Here is a 20,969-nt window from a genome sequence, read left to right as displayed (position 1 = left end):
GCTCTATAGTGCTCAGCTGAAAGAAGATTGTAGAGCATGTTCAGTTTTTTTCTTTTGTTAAGGAATTTGTGTGTCACTTGCAAAATGAAATTGCCCTTGCTTGTTTCCAGTGTTTAAATGGCTTCTGCTGAAACCATTTTAAAATTGACAGGTGAGGTTTTCTGGAACCACACTCTTTCTTTCTAAATATTAAGAATAGAAATGTAATTGCTGTGACACTTGGAGCAGTTACCTGGCTGTGACTGATGCTCAGAAAGTAACAGGAGCCTGGTTATTGCTGAAAATACTTAGTTGTTTTTATTTTGCTTTCATTTGGGAAATGTACAGAGGTTAGAATATAAACACATGTGCTGCTTTAAAAATGTAGACCAAGCCAATAAGATGCTCTTTTATTCCAGAAGAGATGTACACTTTTATTCCAGAAACACTGCTTTATATTTACTTCTGGCTAGGAACTGACATTGTTCAACTTGTGCTCTGCGTTCCAGGACAAAAACAGTTTATAGAGCTATAGAACTATTTTTTTTTTTTTTTTTCAGGTGAAGGGATGAACTTAGCTTTTCTTTTAGTGAGAGCCTTTAATGCAGTATTTTAGGTATAATTTTTTCCCCCCTAAAACTGGCCTCGTGCCTTTCTTGCACAAATTGTGTTTTAGAGATTGAACAGTTGCAATGTTTTCTGAGGATAACTTCTTCCTGTGTAGTTGTTGTTTGACATGGAGTTCTGTGTTACTAGAGTGAGGATCAGATGCATATAACTGTTTGTGCTTAAGGGTGTGGAAAGAAAATTGAAGTCTTGTAGTCTGTAGTTGGAAAGTTACACAAATTCCAGTGAGAATGTGAAGTGAAACTTGGCACTGGATACAAAACTGTCACTCTTTTCTTGTTTATATCAGAAGAAATTTTAATCATAGTTCTCAGTTTTAAAAAAGTACTTTTGATGATCAGTAGTTTTGACATCCAAAATAATACGTATTACTTTTATTTGACTGTTTTCTATGGTCAGATCCAACATATTTTATGGAAGTGGTTTGATTTCTAAGTAACTTCTTGTTTTAAAAGCAAGAGGGAGAGCTTTGAACTGGAGGTGTGAAACAAATGAAAGAGGCGTGTTTATCAGAATTTCTGGCATGTCTGTAAAACTGGATGATGGTAATCTATAATACAGAAGTTTTAAGGTCATGATACAGGAATACCTATTGTGTCTATGAAACTATATGCTTTAGAAAATACTGTCTTTAGTGGACTGGCCTGATGAAGCTCCTGTAGTCCATCAAATTAGTGATAAAAACATTTTAAAATTATTATATACGGTGTAGTATGGTAACTGAAGATAACTTCCCATATCCTACCAGTCATAAGAGATACTTAAAAATTGTGGGGGAAAAAATTGTTTTAATACTCTATGGCTCTGGATAAAATCCACAAGACAATGGAATTTGGACTGAAGGCTAAGTTTTGGTCTATTCTAATCTCATCCCTTGATAACTATCCTTTAAGGAAGAAGAATGATTCACAAATTAAAAATAGGTCTCTGAGAGTTAAGAAAAATTAGGTTAAACCTTCATGTGTGTCACAGACTTGCTGTGTGCCTTTGAGTATTTTGCACTAATGCCTGTAACTTGGAGAAATGGAATATTTACAATTCCCAACTTGCTGGGATCCTGTAGCAGGATGTATTTGAAGGATTGTGAAGGGCTCATGTATCATTGTTTGCCTACAATAATGGAAAAAATTTCCAGGTCTTAGAGTCCAGGGCCCAACTGATGCTAGAATTTAAGAAATTTTCATCTGATGCATCATTTTTTTCTAGCCAAATATAGAAAATTACTCAGGAATACCTGAGCAACCAGCAAATCCCTTCTAAACAGAGGAGACCTCTATGGTTTGTTTAGGCTACAAAATTGCCCTTAAAAGTGCAAAAAACCTGAGATTACATTACTTGATATTCCTAACTCATACTGTCACTTACCTAATTGTTTATACAAAAGGTGCTTGTGGCTGTTAGTATGGGCTCCTGCCATGTAACTATTACAGAATCCTACATTCAGCCATGTGCTCTTCAGGTCACATTTATCATAGAGGTCGTGCATCGACTCAGCCTATAAAAGGTGAATAAGTTTTTAGTCTTAAGTCACTGTCTTTCCTTAAAAAAAAATAGTGGTCCATTTTTGTAACTTTATGGGGCTTTTTAAAAATGTACTATTAGGACAAAAAGTGTTCATCCATTTTTTCCTTGCCAAAAATAATTTTAGTCTCCTCAACTTCTCTTGTAGTAAATTAATGTATATGCAGGGAGTGTGAGTGAAAAGCAATACTTATCCTGGTGTATTGAGTGTCCTTTAATTTCAGAAACTTCCTAAAGCAATCTGTGTGGGTTTAGGGGCTTTTTTTATTTCTTTTTTTTTTTTGAGAAAGCAAGAAGAAAATGTTAGGAAATTCCAATTTAATTTACAAAAATAGATTGAGTTTTTTTTCTACTAAGGGTTTAATGTACAGCATGCATCTTCCAGTAAGAAGAAACTCTAGCCTATCTTTGTGGACACTTGAATATCCAGATCACTAGGCCAGTCTGCTTTTTAGCATGCTTGTTTGCACCTTGTCTTGGCTTCAGGAGAAGAATTTTTAGTGCTTGCCCTTGGAATAGCACTGGAAAGTAGGACATTTTTTTTCAGAGGTGTGGGTTGTTAGTCTGCCATGTACCCAGGCAGGCAGGCTCATCCCTTAGTTTTTTGTTTTCCTTTTTAAATGTGGTCTGGACACTTTCTTCTTTACCTGCTCTAAAAGAAATAGAATTTCTTGAAAGGCAGTGTAGGTTGGGGGAAGACTGTCAGGACAAGTAGCACTTTGTCAGACACAGATTGAAGCATTTCTGCCATTTCCCAAAGCAGAGTCTGAGCAAGATTCCAGATGATCTGCATCTGCTCTGTATAGTCCTTGTTCAGTACCCAAATCTTGAATCATGTTCCCAGGTAGGGAAGTGTAAATAGACAATGTGAAAATGTATGTTGGACTTCTTGGATGGGTGTGCAGGGAAGGAGTCTTTGGCTCATGACTCATGATATTTGCTGTGGTTGGTTTTAGCTGTATTTCAGGTAATGGTGTCATTATCCCATGTGATTTTGCTATGGAATCTGAAGTGGAAGCATAGTAGGTTTGGTTTGGTTTTGGTTTGTTTTTTGTTTGTTTCTTTTTAAAGCCCTCTGTTGGAAGACCATTATTTTATGCCAAGAATTATTTTGTTGCCTGATGACTAATCAGCCTGTTGGAGAGTTTTCCTATCAAGAGTCATGGAAAGTTGGACACTGGTAGGAATCTCACAGATTGTTACTGAAGGAAGTCAGGACAGTGTTCTCAAGCATCCCTAGCCAGGGAAAGAACAAAATGGGTGTGAAACTGACTGTGATGCCAAAGTTTACTTACAACAGATACAACTTTTCAAGTGCTGCCCAAATTATTGAGCAAAATGGAGAAGTACTGAAAAATGCACTGGTTGCCATTACTAGTCATTTCTGAATGTGATCCACAAGTAATGGAGCTGAAAGACATAATGGGATTTAGTTTTACATTGTGGAGTGCTTTTAATGCTACTGCAGTATCAAGAAATTATAGAAGGTAGATCTTTGTACCTGTACTTTGACTACCCCTTTTCTCAGGGAATGTTGTTCAGGTACTGCCAGCAATCTCTGCTTCACATTGACACAACAGAAGGTACTGAAATAATTTGGTGTCTGCAGCTTCTTTTGACACTCCTTAGCTCACTTGCATGAGTTGGTTTGTTCAGGACAGAAAAGACATGTCCTGTTAATCTGTCCATAAGGTCTGTTCAGCTGTGGGATCTCTTTGACCTCTCCATTCTCTTGAAAAAATGAATTATTTGTTCCATAATGGATGCACAAGTAGGAAGCAGTTTGAGAATGAAGACTAGATACCTAAAAGGGTTCAAGTGGCAATATTTAGCATTATTATACACAATTTACACCTGTGGGGCACAGAAATCTCCTCACTAAATTGTGGTATAATCCTGGAATGTTCTGAGGATGTTCTGAGTTGTTACTGTGGAAGGGAAAAACAAGTGTGAGTGTAGGCCTGGAAAAAGATGCTAAATGAAGGCATTATACTGTATATGTACTATATTAATTGCTGTTTGCCTCTTGGCACTGGGACAGTCACACACAGCAGCTTGGGTCTGTGTTTGATCATGTATCATGACTGAGTATGAGACAGAAACTGGGCTGTGCAACACATTGTGCTGTGAGTTACAGCATGTTCTGTGTGCATATATTTGTGAGGAGGAGTGACAACAGGGTACCATGTACAAAACTGAAACTGGCCATTTGAGGGGGAATTTCAGGATCAGGATGGTGTGATCATGGAGATGAGGCCCTCTGTTTGCCCTTTGATCAGTTGCTAGCCATCACAAGGCAATGGGTCTGAGTCCTGCCTGGTCACTTGCACAGTGACATTTTCCCTAATTGCCACCATTCTTTACCTGCCCAGTTCAGGGGAGAACATCTGCCAGCTGTTCAGTTTTGGAGGTGCCATTTGTAAGATCCTCAGTTCATTGCTGACAGCATGATGTGGTGCTCCTCTGTGTCATTCTTTATCAATAGAGAGAACAATAATTTGTTTTATTGCAAGTTACAGTAGCTTATTGCCGATGGATTTCTGTTGTTATTTGCAGTCCTTCAGTTGCTCTGGGAGATCTCACATGTCTTCAGCAGCACCTGGTTGTATTGCTGCTGAAGCAATGTCTACAGGCCAGCATGCAGCTAACTCAAGACTAAGCCTGTGAAGCTTTTTGGACTCACTTAGGTATCACTGGCACCAGGGATTCTTTGGTGGATTTCTCTATGCTCTTCCATGGCTCATATAGACATTCATTAAGGTCAACCTGAATCACACCTGGGGTCTCTATAATTAGGGCATCATCAGTGATTTGGTGGATGAGGATAGTGGTTCTGACTGTTGGAAAGGGTGGTATTGTTGTATTATTCAAGTTGGATCTGTATCTCAGCTTCTCCTTGCACTCATGTTGTCCCACATGTGTGCAGGAGTAGACAAGAGCAGGCACTGCTCTTGCTTGGTGTCCAAGGGCTGTGTTGGAGTGAGTGCTGCTGCAGCACCAGCTGTGCTTTGTTCACTCAGCCCTGAGAACTGGAAAGGCCAAATCACAAAGGGTGCTTTGGCCAGCAGCTTCACTGTAATCCCCAAGAGCTGCTTGCAGTAATTTAGCACAGCACATATATGGGGAGGGAACAGTGAAATATTTTGGATTTTGTCTTTTCTCTCACCTCTCTTCTACCTTTGACTCAAACTCTCAGATCTCTACACTAGTTTTTTGTAGCCCAGGCTTTTATTGCTAGTATTGCCCAGGTCTGTAGCCTCAGAGTACAGGCATTAACTAGAAACAGAAAACCAAAATCCAGAAGTATCCCAAACCTGTTCTCAGAAGCCACAGTCAGACCTGAGCTTGGGGAAGGTGTCAGCCCCAAATTAAGTGACTTCAGTAGATGTGTTCCTTGCTGGTGTGAGGATACTGGGACTTCTTCATTTTGTTATTTCACTAACTGGTTTTATTGGCTGCCAGACATTGGACAGTTTGTCTAATGTGGGAGTTGTATTATTTGTAGTTTAACCAGTGGAACATCTGAGTAGGAAATGGGTGGTAGGCTCTGCCTGTGGACTATTAGGTGTTTTGTTAGTCAGCATGCTGGGTTCAAGGAAGCACTATCCTGCCATCAGTATCACCCACAAACTTCTTTTATGTGGTAGGAGTGAGGACAGAATATTTCTTAAGATCTTCTCTTTTTGGCCATGGCTTTTCTAGGTAGATTTATTGTATTTATTTTGTTTGGTTAGGTTTTTTAAATTCTTTTTTTCTGAAACAACCATTCTTCCCATTATATTCAAACAATAACACTTGGGGTTTGGCCTTCTAAAAAAACGTTTCTTTACAGTCACTGTGCTTTCTGATGAGATATATCTCTCAGCTTGTCTCTAAAACCAAGTGTGGAAAATGTGTTTTACCTTATTATCTGAAATCTAACAAAATTGTCTATTTTAGATCTGAATAGCTAAGAATGAATTGTCATGTATGCAAGAGAAACCCCCTTTAAATAAGTAATGTTCTTAAAATATGCATCAAATCTAAAATCTTAGATTTCACCAGGAAGTGAATAAGCAGGCAATGCAGATTGCAAATTATACATATTCATATACTTCTTCATCAAGGTATTTTGTGCCACACATTTCTGCCAAGGCAGTCCTAGGAACCAAGCAGAGTCTTTGTATAAAATCTTTGCTTTGGAAAGTTTTAATGGTGTTTGCTCATGTAGGATTTGTTGTAATAACCTAATAGCAAAGTGACAAAAACATGAAAAATAGTAGGAAAACCTGAGTCTCAAAAGCTTTGAGGCTTTAGATTAAACATGGGTAGTATGAATGTGTATGGGAGAAAGCAGTTATATTCACCATTGTCAAATGATATAAAATAGATAAGATAATTATAAACTCTGCACAAAGGTGCACTCCTTCAGAGAAGAATACTGACATCTTCTCCAGCCCACTTCCATCAGTGAGATTGCAATGTTATTCCTTTGTAATAAATATATCTTGTAGGTACTGTCAAAAGCCAAAAGACATAGGCCAAAGTTTTGTAAAAAATAAAGCAATCAAGCAAAACCACCTCCCCTCCCCCCCAAAGGACCTAAAGTACTGTTATGTGATGGCTAAGGGAAGGAAATCAGAATAACAAGTCATTCATCTAAAATGTTCAGTACTCCAGTTTTCAGTTTGACAGAAATATTGTTTCGAGGACAGGTACAGATATTTTATTTTATGAGATGGTGAACCTGAAGCAGTTTTGTCAATTTGATCATTTACAGGATCCCAGCTGATTTGGGCATTGCTGGCAGAGCTTTGGCAGAATGACCAGTTTTCCTTGTGTTCTGATTGGGAACATGCATACATTAGTATATATGCTCCAAGCAGCAAAATTAGAAAGCAGAAAAGAACATGAAATGCATCTAAATGCCTATGCAGCAGTGTTAGAAAGCAAATAATCACAATATTCTTAAAATAGCTTGTGGAATTTCAAGTGAAAGGAAGCCATTTAGAGTTTTAGAGACTTCTGTGTTGGATTGTTTGGTAGCAATTGTAAGCTATGCTCTGGTTATAGCAGAATATCCCTTGGAGATGGTAATAAATTAGCAAATAAGGATGTTACTGCAAGTGATATTGGGTGTAGTGATCATGTTAAAAAAAACTTAACAAACAAAAAAAACCCAACCCACTCTGCTAGGGCAGAAATAGACAGCAAATTGTACAAAACAGAATCTGTAGGTGGTGACCAGCTGAAGCAGGGCTGCAGGTCCTGGGTCTGTGGAAGGATTGGGTCTTTGTAGCCCAGGACATGGCCTAGGAAGGCTGAACTCCCTCTTGCATTTATTCCATTGGTATTTTTAGGCTCAGTTTTTCTTTTAGAGGTGTTGTCTCTGGTGGGTAGACTTCTTTCATACACACCACTACTTTGCATTATATATCCTTAGTAATCTGGGGTTGAGGACAGCAAGTGCTCCAAACCAGGATTTCCACACATGTACACATCTTCAGCTTGTACATAGACAAATTCTAACACAAATTAACCTTTTTACCCTGTGGTATTACAGAAGATTAGAAATATTGCTCTAAATTATGTATTATTTTCTTCTTATCTAGATCACTGATTACTTTTAATCAGATAATGACCAAGTCACAAGCAATAACCAGGATGAATTTCTAAGGGCAAACATGCTAAGTAACAGGATGCATATTTAAGACAGAAAAACTCATCAATATCTTCACTTTGTTGCTTTAATATGGGACATTAATCTGAAAGAACAGATGTAAAAATTAAAAAAAAAAAGAAAGGCAGAAAAAAAAAGCCTAAAATCTTAGTCAAGCTGCTTGGATGGAGAAAGATCAGTGTTTGATTCCCAATAATGAGCTGTGACAGCCCATTCCACTGTGTTGGTCATTGGTCTAACATATCAGGCAGGCTTTTAAGTTTTTTATTTTCAGTGCTTGTACAGCTTCAATTATTCATAAGAGCTGAAATCTCTTTAACTGATATAAGTAGAAGAGACTTATTTACATCAGGTTCAAGGTTCTGACAGGTTAAATAAACAGCTTGCAGAGTAACTGCAGCCAGAGTTGGTTTCAGTGGGGACCCTTCCCTGCCCCTGTGCACGGGGGATGAGCAGGAGCAGGCACAGACCTGCACACCCTGCAGGGCTGTGATCTCTGTCCTGGGATGGCTGCTGTGACAGCAGGGTTGGAATGGAAGGACGTGGCTCTTGGGGAAGGACAGGCAGGAGGGATGAGGGGAGATGTCACCCTCTGTGACAGCTGCAGTGCATGGAGCAAAGTCTGGGGGAAGAGCAGCCAGCCCAGGGCCTGGGTCAGGGTTAAAGGGAGGCAGGGAGAGGTGACATTGTGGGGGATCTGCACAGCTGCCAGGCCAGGAAACACAGGGATCCTCTCTGGGGGTTCTCACATTCAGCAGTCCTGGTGTCCCTGGGGGGCTTCATCCATCCCAGTATCTGTTGGAAGGACAACACAAGAGAGCAGAAACAATCCAGGAGATCCCTGGAATGCATTGGTTAACTTCTCCAAGAGAGGGGAGCCAGCAAGGAGAGGATCTTTGCTGGACTTTATTTTCACCCACAAGTAGGATGTGGTGGGGAATGTGAATCTCCAGGGCAGCCTGGGCTGCAGTGACCATGGAGTGGTGGAGTTTGAGATCCTCAGGGTGGTGATTAGGGTGCACATGGGAGAAAGTCCTGGAAGGAAGAGAAGCCTGAGAAAGGTGGTTAATATTCAAGAATTATCTCCTCCAAGCTGAGGAGTGATGCATCCTAACAAAGAGGAAATGGGGTAAAAATGCTAGGAGGTATCTATGGATGTACAAAGAGCTTCTGAACAAACTCAGACACAAAAAAGAAGCCTACAGCAGGTGGAAGCAAGGACAGGTAGCCTGAAAAGAATACAGAGAGGTTGTGTGAGCAGCCAGGAGTCAAGTTAGGAAAGCTAAAGCTCTGAAAGAATTAAGTCTGGTCAGGGATGTCAAGGGCAACAAGGAAATCTTCTACAGATATGTTTACAATAAAAGAAAGACCAGGGAAAATGGGAGACTTCTCCAGAAGGAAATGGGAGACCTGATTATCTGTATGTGAAGAAGGACAAGGTACATAATATATTTACTTCAATCTTTGCTGGCAAATGCTCCAGCCACAGCACCCAAGCTGCAGAAGACTTCAAGTCCCAGAAGGGACTGGGAGAATGAAGAACCACCTGCTGTAGGAGGCCAAGTTCAATACATTCTGAGGAACCTGAATGTGCACAAGTTAGTGGGACCTGATGAGATGCATCCATGGACTCCAAGGAAGTGGCTGGGCCACTATCCATCACATTTGAGAAGCCAGGGCAGTTGATGAAGTTTCCACTGGCTGGAAAAGGGAAAACATAAGCCCCTTTTCTAAAAGGGAAGATAGAAGGAAGATCTGGGGAACTACAGGCTAGCCAGCTGCACTTCAGTGCCTGGCAAGATCATGGAGCAGATCCTCCTGCAAACTGTGCAAAGGTACAAGGAAAGTAAGGAGATGATTGGTGACAGCCACATGGCTTCACTAAGGGCAAATCATTCCAGACAAACTTGGTGGCCTTCTACAACTGGGTTATGGCAGTGGTGGATATGGAAAGAGGAACTGATGTCATCTGGCTTGGTTTGTACAAAGCATTTGGCACTGTCCTGTATCACATCCTTGTCTCTAGACTGGAGAGGCATGGACTTGACTAATCTGGATAATGAATGGGTGGATAATAATGGCTGGATGGATGCACTCGGAGCTGTGAGCAGCAGCTGAAGGTCCAAGAGGAGAACAGTGAGGGCTGGGGCTCCTCAGGCTGGGCTGTTCCCCACCTGGGTCAGGACAGCTCCGAGCACAGCCCGAGGTTTGTCACAGCCCGGGTTTGTCACAGCCTGGGGATTGTCACAGCCCGAGGTTTGTCACAGCCCGAGGTTTGTCACAGCCCGGGGATTGTCACAGCCCGGGGATTGTCACAGCCCGGGTTTGTCACAGCCCGAGGTTTGTCACAGCCTGGGTTTGTAACAGCCCGGGATTGTCACAGCCCGGGGATTGTCACAGCCCAGGTTTGTCACAGCCCGGGGATTGTCACAGCCCGGGGATTGTCACAGCCCGGGTTTGTCACAGCCCGAGGTTTGTCACAGCCTGGGTTTGTAACAGCCCGGGATTGTCACAGCCTGGGGATTGTCACAGCCCGAGGTTTGTCACAGCCCGGGTTTGTAACAGCCCGGGATTGTCACAGCCCGGGGATTGTCACAGCCCGGGTTTGTCACAGCCCGGGGATTGTCACAGCCCGGGGTTTGTCACAGCCCGGGGATTGTCACAGCCCGGGTTTGTCACAGCCCGGGGATTGTCACAGCCCGGGGATTGTCACAGCCCGGGGTTTGTCAGAGCCCGGGTTTGTCGCAGCCCGGGGATTGTCACAGCCCGGGGATTGTCACAGCCCGGGTTTGTCACAGCCCGGGGTTTGTCACAGCCGGGTTTGTCACAGCCCGGGGATTGTCACAGCCCGGGTTTGTCACAGCCCGGGGTTTGTCACAGCCGGGTTTGTCACAGCCCGGGGTTTGTCACAGCCCGGGGTTTGTCACAGCCCGGGTTTGTCGCAGCCCGGGGTTTGTCACAGCCCGGGTTTGTCACAGCCCGGGGATTGTCACAGCCCGGGGATTGTCACAGCCCGGGTTTGTCACAGCCCGGGGTTTGTCACAGCCCGGGGTTTGTCACAGCGGGGTTTGTCACAGCCGGGTTTGTCACAGCCGGGTTTGTCACAGCCCGGGGTTTGTCACAGCCGGGTTTGTCACAGCGGGGTTTGTCACAGCCCGGGGATTGTCACAGCCCGGGGATTGTCACAGCCCGGGTTTGTCACAGCCCGGGTTTGTCACAGCCCGGGGTTTGTCACAGCGGGGTTTGTCACAGCCCGGGGTTTGTCACAGCCCGGGTTTGTCACAGCCTGGGTTTGTCACAGCCCGGGTTTGTCACAGCCCGGGGATTGTCACAGCCCGGGTTTGTCACAGCCTGGGTTTGTCACGTCGGGGCCGCCGCGCTGCGGGGACAGCCCCGAGGAGCTGGGCAGGCTGCAGGGCTGGCTCTGGGGTAGAACCTCCTGCAGCTCAGCACGGCTGGGGCAGCTGCTGCACTCTGAAGCACAGTCTCAGCTGCAGCACGAATACGGTGGGTGCAGAATTGATTGAAAACAACCCTGAGAAGAAAAACTTGGGATTGTTGGTGGATGAGAAACTCAACATGACCCCACAGTATGTGCCGGCAGCCCAGAAAGCCAACTGGATTTTAGGACTACAACCTCATGTAAATTTAGGTTATTTTGCATATTAAAAAAAGGGAGATAAGGAGATATTCTGGTTTCTGTATATTTTAATCCTTTTATAGATGTATTGATGTCTGCAAAGACAGCAATAATTATGTATATATTTATTTTGGTACGGATGGTTTTAAAATCTATAGATGTCATTTTTAATTAAAAAAGAAATAAATTTTAGGGCATCCCAGGAGATGAAGCAATGTTTTTCTTGCCAACATCTACTTTTCTTGCAACAGCCAAATTATTCTCCCTCTCTTTTTCTCTCAGTAGCTACCACTACCTACCACTATGGTGTTGTTTCTCCCTCATCTTTGGCTTCTCAGTCAGTCCACAGGGTTCACTGAAAGCCTGTGTTGCCTTCATGCCTGGCTGGCTGCATTCTGCTCTGTACCTGAATGCATGTGCCCATGTGCACTCTGTCTCCCCTGCTACAGAGCAGTCTCAGCTCCTTAGGGAGCCCTTCCTTCCTCCAAGTGTGTGCTTGCAGTGCCTTCCAGGATTACACCTTTCTTTGGATGGAGCCAGATCCCTCTGTGTGCAGATCCTACCCTTTTAGGAGCTGTGGGTATTCTTCACCGAGGTTAATCAGAGTTTTGAAGTGGGCTTCAGGTATTCTTGAGATGTTAAAATTTGTTTATTGGGAAACTTGGTGGCAGTGTTGCTGTCTAAGCTGTCAGGTTCTTCGGCTGGCTGGTACATAAGGAAGCACCTGTGGCTATCATTTACCTTTTCTTTTTGTGAAAAGGCCAAGCCTATGTGCTGCTGTTCTTCAATTTTATTTTTAATAAAAAAGTCATCTTCTGAGACGGGTGTATTTGGTGAGGGAAATTATAAAACATACCTCATGTATTTCATCACTAAAATATTATCATTGCTGTTAAAATTTCTAGAAATTGAAATACAAATATTTTGAAAGTTATGCTCTAACCACTGTATTGCCAGGACTGTTTGTCTTCCAAATAATAGCTGTGTATTTACTGGGCTCATCCCTTTTTCTTATTCCTCACAGTTGTCATAGCCTTTCAAAGAGAAAAGACAAGAACCATTCTCCATAGACCTGGCAATTCCCTTCTTTGTCAGAGTCATTTCTTCAAACTGTCAATGAGTTTGTCATGCTTTCCTTGAGATTTTGTGAGGTCTTATCAGTGTGATGGTACATTAACATAAATAACTGTATTTTCTAGTGTTGGTCTCAGCCTCTGAAATAATCATTCTACCTGGATTAATCCTGAACTAAAGTGAGTTTTCTGTGATGGAGGGAAATTAGAGGGGCTCCAAATTACTGTTACTATCTGTGGTGTCCCAGCCTGTCATTGTAATGGGGAGTTAACTCTATTTCCTCCATTTGGGACATAAAAACATGGATCTGACTAAAGCACATATTTTAGAGAGGCATTCATTCAGATTTGATTTTGGTCTTGTTCTCATTATGTCATTCTAATTAATAATCTGTTTGTGAAAGAAGAAAAGTTAATATTGATTAGAGAAATATAGGAATATGATTGCAATAAGCATAATTCAAAATTTTTTGAAAGTTGAGACCTTTGAGAAATATGTAAGCTTGGAACTAAAGAGGTGGAACATATACTGCCCATGATCCTCATCAGTGAAAATTTAGCCTGGGATTTTGAGATATATGATGAAAAGACAATAGGTAAATCAGGAATAACTCTACTGAGAACACTAGAGTTAAATGGAATAAAACCAGACAGTGTGTTGAGAGTAGATTCTCAGTCTATTGTTCAAATTTGGACTAGGTTTGACCTACTAACCTCAGCGAGGTCCTTCAGAGTTTTAACTGAGTTTTGCCCTCAATAGGACAGAAAAAAATTGTATGATTTGTATATGATATTTGCTTCCTAAGTTCACCTGGAGCATTTGCACTTTCCACACAAGGAGGACACAGTGTAGTGTGGATGCTTCTCTTTGGCTATCCATTAAGCTGCATTAGCAGAATTCCTGCTTTGAAAATAAGGATGGGTTTTGGGGGGCTGTGGGCTGCTAAATTGGAAGGTTTTAAACATATATTAGCTTAATTTAAATTTTGAGGGGTTTTTTATTTATTTGTTATTTTTTAAAGGAGATTTAGTCCTTTGCCATATGAAGAAATTGCAGTGGCTATTTGAAAGCGAGGCTTGTGGAAAGTGTTTTAATTTTTACTAACAGTGAAGATGAATCACTAATCCCCTGCCAGCCCTTGTCACTTGTGTGTTTTTCTCTAAAGGAGCAAGGCTGTCAGTGTGGCAGGAGGGTGAGCAGTCTCCTGTTGGCCTCTGTCCCCCAGAGCAGCAGCAGGGAGTGGGGTGTGCTCACCCTGGCTTGGGCACACGAGGGGCTCCATGCACTCTGCAGCACACCTGGGCATGTGTCTGCTGTGCTTTGCAGACCTGCAGGAAGCACCAGTTTACAGGTCTGGTTGCCAGATGTCTTGAATCCCAGGCTTACAGTTCCTAATTTCTTAGGAAGGCTGCATGTCTGATGTCTGTGATGTGCTTAGCTTCTTATTCCAGATGACATTAATGGCACAGGAAACTCTGGCAGCTTCTGAAGCAAAAACATTTAAATTGTGAGCTGCAAAAAGAGACAGCTTAGGCTATCAGAACAGGTTAACCATCTAGAGGATGCCCAGGCGGGGATCCTTTCTTCACATTATCATCTTAGTCTTGCTACTCTACAAACCACCCCACAGACTCCCATTTCCTCCTCTACTTACAAAGTTATGCTGCTCTTAATAATTTATCAATTTTTTTATGTTTATTATATGCTTGATCTGTATTGCCAAAATATTTTAGAAGCTGGACTTCCATACAGTTCTCTGAGCAAGGATTTTCAAGCATGAATTTCAGTTGCTAACAAGTGACAAATTGTGGAATTCTCTCTTATGTAGTGCTAAGAATCGAACTACTGGAATATGTCATGTCAGTTTTTGCACTTTCAAAAGGTAATTTAATGAAAACTTCATCAGGATACAGACCTCTGTAATGCCTCTATTGCACACCCACCCCACCCCTTGTGACATTTGTAATAGATTTTGGTTGAAACAAAGTAGAACATGAAGAGTTACATTCAATGTTGGAGTGACACCATGCTTTTAAACAAGACTATGCACAGCTGTACATTATTTGTTGTGATGCAACACTCCTGATACTAAAAAATATAAAATGTCACTCAATATGTTCTGAACTTATCTTTATGTCTGTTTATGCCTTTCATTGGGAAAAATCCTTGACTTTTGCAATGGTGGGGTTTTGCAATCCATGAATTTTGTTCCTTCCATATTTTACACAGGTTAGTGGGAATGTGTGGCACTCTGTTACTGTGATATTTTTTCTAGCAAGTTGTTTGAATTGAATCATTTTGAGCAACCAGCCCTCAGCACAATGTAACTGTAACCTTTAGGATTAAGTGTATTTTTGCTGTAGAGTTAACTTCAATTGCCACATAGGTGTTGCCTCACGCCCATTCCCTTCCCACGGTTACCCCTGCTGGAAAGCTGGAGCTGTGAGCTGGTGTGTGTCAGCATCTGAATGTTCCTGGGGATGGGTAACCCAGCCACAGGGCTGCCTGTTTCACACTGTAGGGAGCAGTCCTGGGCAGCCTGAGAGCACAGAGCAGCTGCAGGCAGGCACTGGGACTCCTGAGAACCTGCCTGAGACACGGAGCAGTGTTGGGAAGCAGCTGGAGCAGCAGCAGGCTGGGAATCACAATAATCACAGTGCCTAAGCACCACTTCTGTGTGTATGCAGCTTGGGGCTTGAACCTGTGGGTTTATTGTACAGGTTACAATAAATTGTGTTAGGTACAGAGTACAAGCACGATATTCCTGTGTCCTGTGAGTGGGATTTCAAAGCTGCTCTCATCATTCAATTGTCTCTTGGCATCCCTGTCTCTCTGGGTACCACTTCCACTTGAGCTGTGTGAATCAGGACATGGTCATCTCAGTTCAAACCTAAGAGTCAGCCTAACTCAGATCTCAAGAAGGATGGTGGCTAAAAATAGATATCCAGGGAAGGTGGCAATCACAGAATAAGTAGTTCTTCCCTGGGAATATCTCTGCTGCTCTTGATGCTGTGTGGCTCCAGGAGGAGCATTTAATATCCCTCATTGAATATTTCTGCTATTGATTTGTCCATTTGTTTCTGAGCCAAGACTTTCCTCTCCTGACATGTTTGAAAGATAATTTAGTATTTATTTATTCTTCAGGCAAAATGCATCTTAGACTTTCTTTTGCTCACCTTACTGTATTTATCCTGCCAGACATTGTAATGACCTGGTTGACCACTCATCTACTTTGTAGTGAGAACACCTAAACAGCTAAATTCCTGTAGGGCTGATTATTATCTGGGACCTTCTTGTATGCTAATGCTTCCACCTTTCTGGACAGCAGAAGTATGTTGTGATTGCTACCAGAAAAATAGAGAGTAGTTCAACTTGTTCCATAACAAAGAACTGTGGGTTCTGCTTTTAAATCTCCCAGTAACACATTTGGATGACCTCCATGAAATCCCAGTCTGGGCAGGAAGGCTTTGTCTGGTTGCTGCTGAAACCCTGATTATTCACATAAGCTCAAAAATAATTACTGATCAAGATTCTGACATTCTTGCTACTTTTTTTTCTAACAGTAAATAATTTGTAAAATCTGCTGCACAATAAACTAAACCTCTTGTAGCCAAATAAAAGAGTGAATTTAGAATTATGTAGCTGAAAAATAACTTTTTTCTTTGACAATCTCAGTAACTTGTTTCAAATTATGTTAGTTTTGTGCTACATGTTCCATTTTTTTCTTTTTTAAATGTGCTGAGGTAGCTGTGTACAGAAGTTAAATTTTCATATCTACAGATTATATACAGAACTGACAGCCAAAACCCCCACAAAGAGTTTGGGAAAGCATCTGAACGGGAGCAAAATATTATTTTATGCTTTCCTGTTAGAAATATGTCAGATTCCATTTTTTTTTTCATATGAGCACATCTGCTGAGACCTGCTGCAAATTTACTTGCTTGAGGAAACAACTCAGCCATCAGATGGTGACAGTCATGACTGATGCCCTGAAGTGAATTTGGCCCAAAACAGTAGTGACAAAATAAACAGTTTTGAGGAATGAGACAGCCCCTGCATTACAAAACAGCAGTTGCATAAAATATGCTGTTTTGATAAAAATGTGTCTACATTTTTTGTGTTTTTATTTAAAGAAAAATTGTTTGGGGGAATTAGAATCCATATTTCAAAATAACTTTGCTGGTTATGTTACTCTTGTGCTCATCTGTATATATGTTGGGGGTTTGTAACAGCTTATTAACCAGAGATTTCCTTCCTCATAACTAGCACTCCAAACCTCTGTAGCTGGGTTTCCCAGTGTATTTTTTTGCCACTTGGACCTGTCACTCCTGTATGTGCTTGCACAAACCATCTGTGACTGTGGTTCAGAAATTGTAGCTTTTCTCTGGTTTTTAGTCCCCAAAAGAATAAGAAGTCCGTTTGCATCTCACGCTGTTGTTACTGCCTCTTCTGTTTTCTCAGCAATTCTTTTCTCTTGGCTTAGGTGTTCAAGACATGATGCATAACTCCCATGTAAAATTTAGTGGGATAAAAGAAAAAAGGTTAATATTTTTCATTTTTCAGTTCTGTGTAAACATGAAGAGCAGTTTTTAAGGTCGAATATTAATAGGCACTGTAAGGGCATACATTTTTAATGTGGCTGCTGCCCACTTTTGAAATTAGGTCGTTCAGATTTTCTTCTTGCTGTTTATTCCAGCAGTTAATACATCACATGAAAGCAGAGTTCAAGACCAGTGGTTTTTACTAATTAGAAGGCTGAAGGTTGTATTTGGAAGGCAAAACATAAAACTATTTATCTATTTTATCTGTAGTAACTCTTGAAGAAGCTGGTAAACCTAGAAATAGAGGCAAAGCCATGTGTTTTAAGTTGTAGTTTGCAGTCTCTCCCAGTTGGAAACAAGACAGGAGTCTGATTACAAATGTTTGCAGCATGCAGTTGGAGATGTGCCAGGATGGCACTATAAAACATTTGCACTGGGGTTTTGGTGGGGGTTGGCATTGTTATTGACTTACCCAAGGAGTTTTAAAGGTTAGTCCAAGCAAAAGTTAGTCTTTTAATGGGATTACAAATTAGTTTTTTCTCTATAGGAGCATTTTTAGTGCCAGATTTTCAATAGGTATATTTTTGTAAAAATGAAGTAATTTTTTACATACTTTTAAAATCCCTGATTGCATTATTGTTTGCATGATGCCAATTTCTGTGCACTCAATAAATAATGGAGATGCAGATCTAAATGTTTCACATGCAGTCATGAACAGCAGTGAGTAACTCTTAGAAAGCTGAAAATGTTCTGGAAAGCTTTTTAGTTACTATGTACCATCGCCTGCAAAGCTACTTAAAAGTTAAAATGTATATAAATGGGTTCTGATAAAGATACAAAAATAATGCTTATCTGGTGTTTGTAGTTTTCACACTTCAAATGAAGTATAAAACGGTTATGTTTAAAGCAAGTTAGACTGTTACAAAAATAATCAAAATGTTGTCTTTTCTTTCAGCTCCAGCAGTAAACAGATTCACCAGACGTGCATCAGGTAAGCTGAATGAAGTTCCATTTGTCTACATAGTAGCTGAAACATTATTGCTGACAGTGACTGTCATGTAAAACCTAATATGACATTAGTCAAAGTTCTTTAAGGATTGGGCTAACCTCTAATTTGTTACCTGCTTTACTGAAAAATGTGGCCAAGGTTTCAGGTCATGGAACTTGCATGACCCATTCTTGTTGCTGTGGAATTTATTAAAAACCTAAGCTTCACCCCCTATCCCCCTTTAAAGAAAATAATTTCAGTTCTAGCAGACCTGAAGGCTGAAAGCAAGAACTGAATGTAATCTGAATGCAAGCAGGGTTACCTTGCTTACTTCACAGGCAACCTGAAATGCAATTTCGTGATCAGCTATGCATGAGGAAATGTACAACTGTGTTGGAAATCTTGGAGTTTTCCAAACCCAGGCTGGTTTGTGTGCATGGTGTGGTGTTGTGCAGTGCAGAGCTGGCAGATGGGGTCTGGAAGCATCATTTCCATGGTGCTGTGTTGTTGTGTTGGGTGTGCACCTGCCTTGCCTGGTGCTGGTTTGTGTATTCTTCAACTTGGTTCTTGCTGGCTCAGAGGACTCCTTATTTATATTACAAGCAACAGATCCCTCCAAATTTTGTATCATTAAAAGTTAATATTCTTGGCCTTTCCTAGTTATCTACTGTGTCATGTCCTTTAGGCTTGATTTTTGAATTGTGGGGCCCAGAATTTGGATCTTATTTGTTTGAAATACTGTGAATCTGAAAATGTGGCATTAAAATCACCATGCAATGTAATGAGACTCATGGCTGACTGATAAGAGTCAGGAGAGCAGGAAATGTGAGCTATTCCTGGTCATTTCATTATGCCATGTTTAACATCTGAGTATAAAATGCTCTTTGTTTTCAACTTCAGGTCATTTTCAATAAATGTACTTCATATGCAGTAAGTCTGTCCAGACTTCTAGTTAAAACCTCAGTCAGGCAGTCCCTTGTCAATGTAAAAAGCCTAGTGAAAATCCTCAGGATTACTGAAGAACTGTAGAGAAAAAAGGAGGTTTGCAGGATTGGTGCACAGCTTATCATAGAATCAACAATGGTTTGGGTTGGAAGGGACCTTGAAGATCACCCAGTTCCAGCCCCTGCCATGGGCAGGGACACCCCCCACGATCCCAGGGTGCTCAGAGCCCTGTCCAGCCTGGCCTTGGACACTTCCAGGGATCCAGGGGCATCCACAGCTGGTCTGGGCAACCTGTACCAGTGCCTGACCACCTGCACATATCTAGCTCAAAGTAAGAAAATGTAATTAATTCCAAATATTCTAATGCTTTAATTAATGATAATACTTGATGACGTATTATAGCTTGAAAGGAATGATTCATTAACCAGTGCTCAGTAACAGTGAGCAGGGCTCTGTGCAAATCACATTTCATGTTTTGAGGAGAGTTCTACTGTGACTGATTGATAGCTGACATTAATGAATGCCATCTGTGATAAGCTTTTGCATTCAGAGAGTTTAACTGTTTGAAAAGCTAATACTTGCACACAAAAGCACCCAATCAGTTATTCTTAATGTTTCTTTAATATTAAATTAACATTTAGTTTTAAAAGAAAACTAAAAACATCTTATAAGTCTGAAATTTTTGTGCAATTATTGGGGAAATAATTTCTGTGGGGAATTAATATTTCATGTATTTTGGCCTTGTTGTGGAGAGATAAAATAGTTATCTTATCCAGAATAATGAGTCAGGTGGTGTAGTAAATCAGATGTAAATTGTGTGAATATATTTCAAGCTAGAACAAAATAATGCTGCAGCTCACTAGGTGTACTATTTTATTAAGTTAGTGGTGGCTTTAATAGTTAAAATAACTATTTTTCAAACAAGAAAGCGTGTGAAAGGTGATAGTTCTTACTTTTCTTCTTAATTGATAGATGACTGTTGGAGAAGTACTGACTATGCTGATAAGATAAACATTTCACAGGGATATTTGCAGTCCTAACCATATTTTTAAATACCCTTTTTAAAATTGAACAGCTGTCTTTGTAGATTAAGGCAATCAAGATGCCTTGCAAGGGGAAAAGCTAGATAGTAGTTGTTGAGTTTGGGTTTTTTTTTTTTGCTTGGTAGCTTTACTGCCTTTTGTAGTCAAAGCTGATTCTCATGTTTAGGAAATGCCCCATGTATTATGTGGACAGAGCAAATGAAATGTAGGGGTTGTTTCCTCCAATATGAGTTTCTCTTAATTTTAAGCTGTTTGGCTAAGAGTTATTTTAAAATTTGAGATGTGCAATATTGTTGATTCTTGAGTGCTTTTGAAGATTTTCTTCTGGTGAATATTTCTGCAAGCTAGTGGTGAATATTCAGAGGGTTGGCTGTTAAATGTGGTTTCATGTTGCATCTGATGATACTGCAGACTGATTCTGGGAGAGGGAGACTTGAGGGTCCCTTTTTGTCATGACTCTGCCCATAGGTTCTCTGTACTTTTCTTGCACAGACCTAGCCTGAGGGTGGATTGATTTAAATAAAACAGAAAAACATGAGGTTCTGGTGCATTGATTTGCATTGGGTTTCCAACATTTCCTCACAGAGAACAATATTTCTCTACAATGGGTATTTTGATGATTCTTTGGGCAATGCCTAGTATTTTACTTGGTTGCATGAGGTATAGTTATTTTTCCTAACTGAGCTAGGAATTAGGCACCCAGAGTTTAATTGCTGAAGCACCTACTGAAAATAATACAGTACTGCATTTATTATTTAACAGCTATTCCGTTAACATGCTGAGAATGTATTAATGAACTTCATTGGTATGTAGAGGAAAAAGGCAGAAGTAAGCTAGAATAAATTAGCTATTCTGTAATTCCAGTTCTTAAAATTGAGCTACCTAATTATGTATCTCTGATGTGTGTTTATTCCTATGTATGTGTATATATGCAATGTGGTCTCTATGCATA

At 40.9% G+C, this 20,969-nt stretch overlaps 1 protein-coding gene across 1 annotated transcript in view; it reads left to right on the top strand.

Moving 5' to 3' along the window:
• PRKAR2B (protein kinase cAMP-dependent type II regulatory subunit beta) overlaps positions 1-20,969 on the top strand; it is a 73,049-nt gene that overhangs the window by 11,625 nt on the left and 40,455 nt on the right. The window contains exon 2 of the mRNA XM_056515986.1: positions 17,997-18,032. Coding sequence (XP_056371961.1) covers positions 17,997-18,032 — 36 coding nt within the window. The remainder of the gene's footprint in view (positions 1-17,996; positions 18,033-20,969) is intronic.

Source organism: Oenanthe melanoleuca, chromosome 1A (genome assembly GCF_029582105.1).
Source record: "Oenanthe melanoleuca isolate GR-GAL-2019-014 chromosome 1A, OMel1.0, whole genome shotgun sequence".
In the NCBI taxonomy this organism is placed as follows: Eukaryota; Metazoa; Chordata; class Aves; order Passeriformes; family Muscicapidae; genus Oenanthe; species Oenanthe melanoleuca.
The sequence above is the reverse complement of the archived record's forward strand: the minus strand, read 5'-3'. Positions and strand labels throughout refer to the sequence as shown.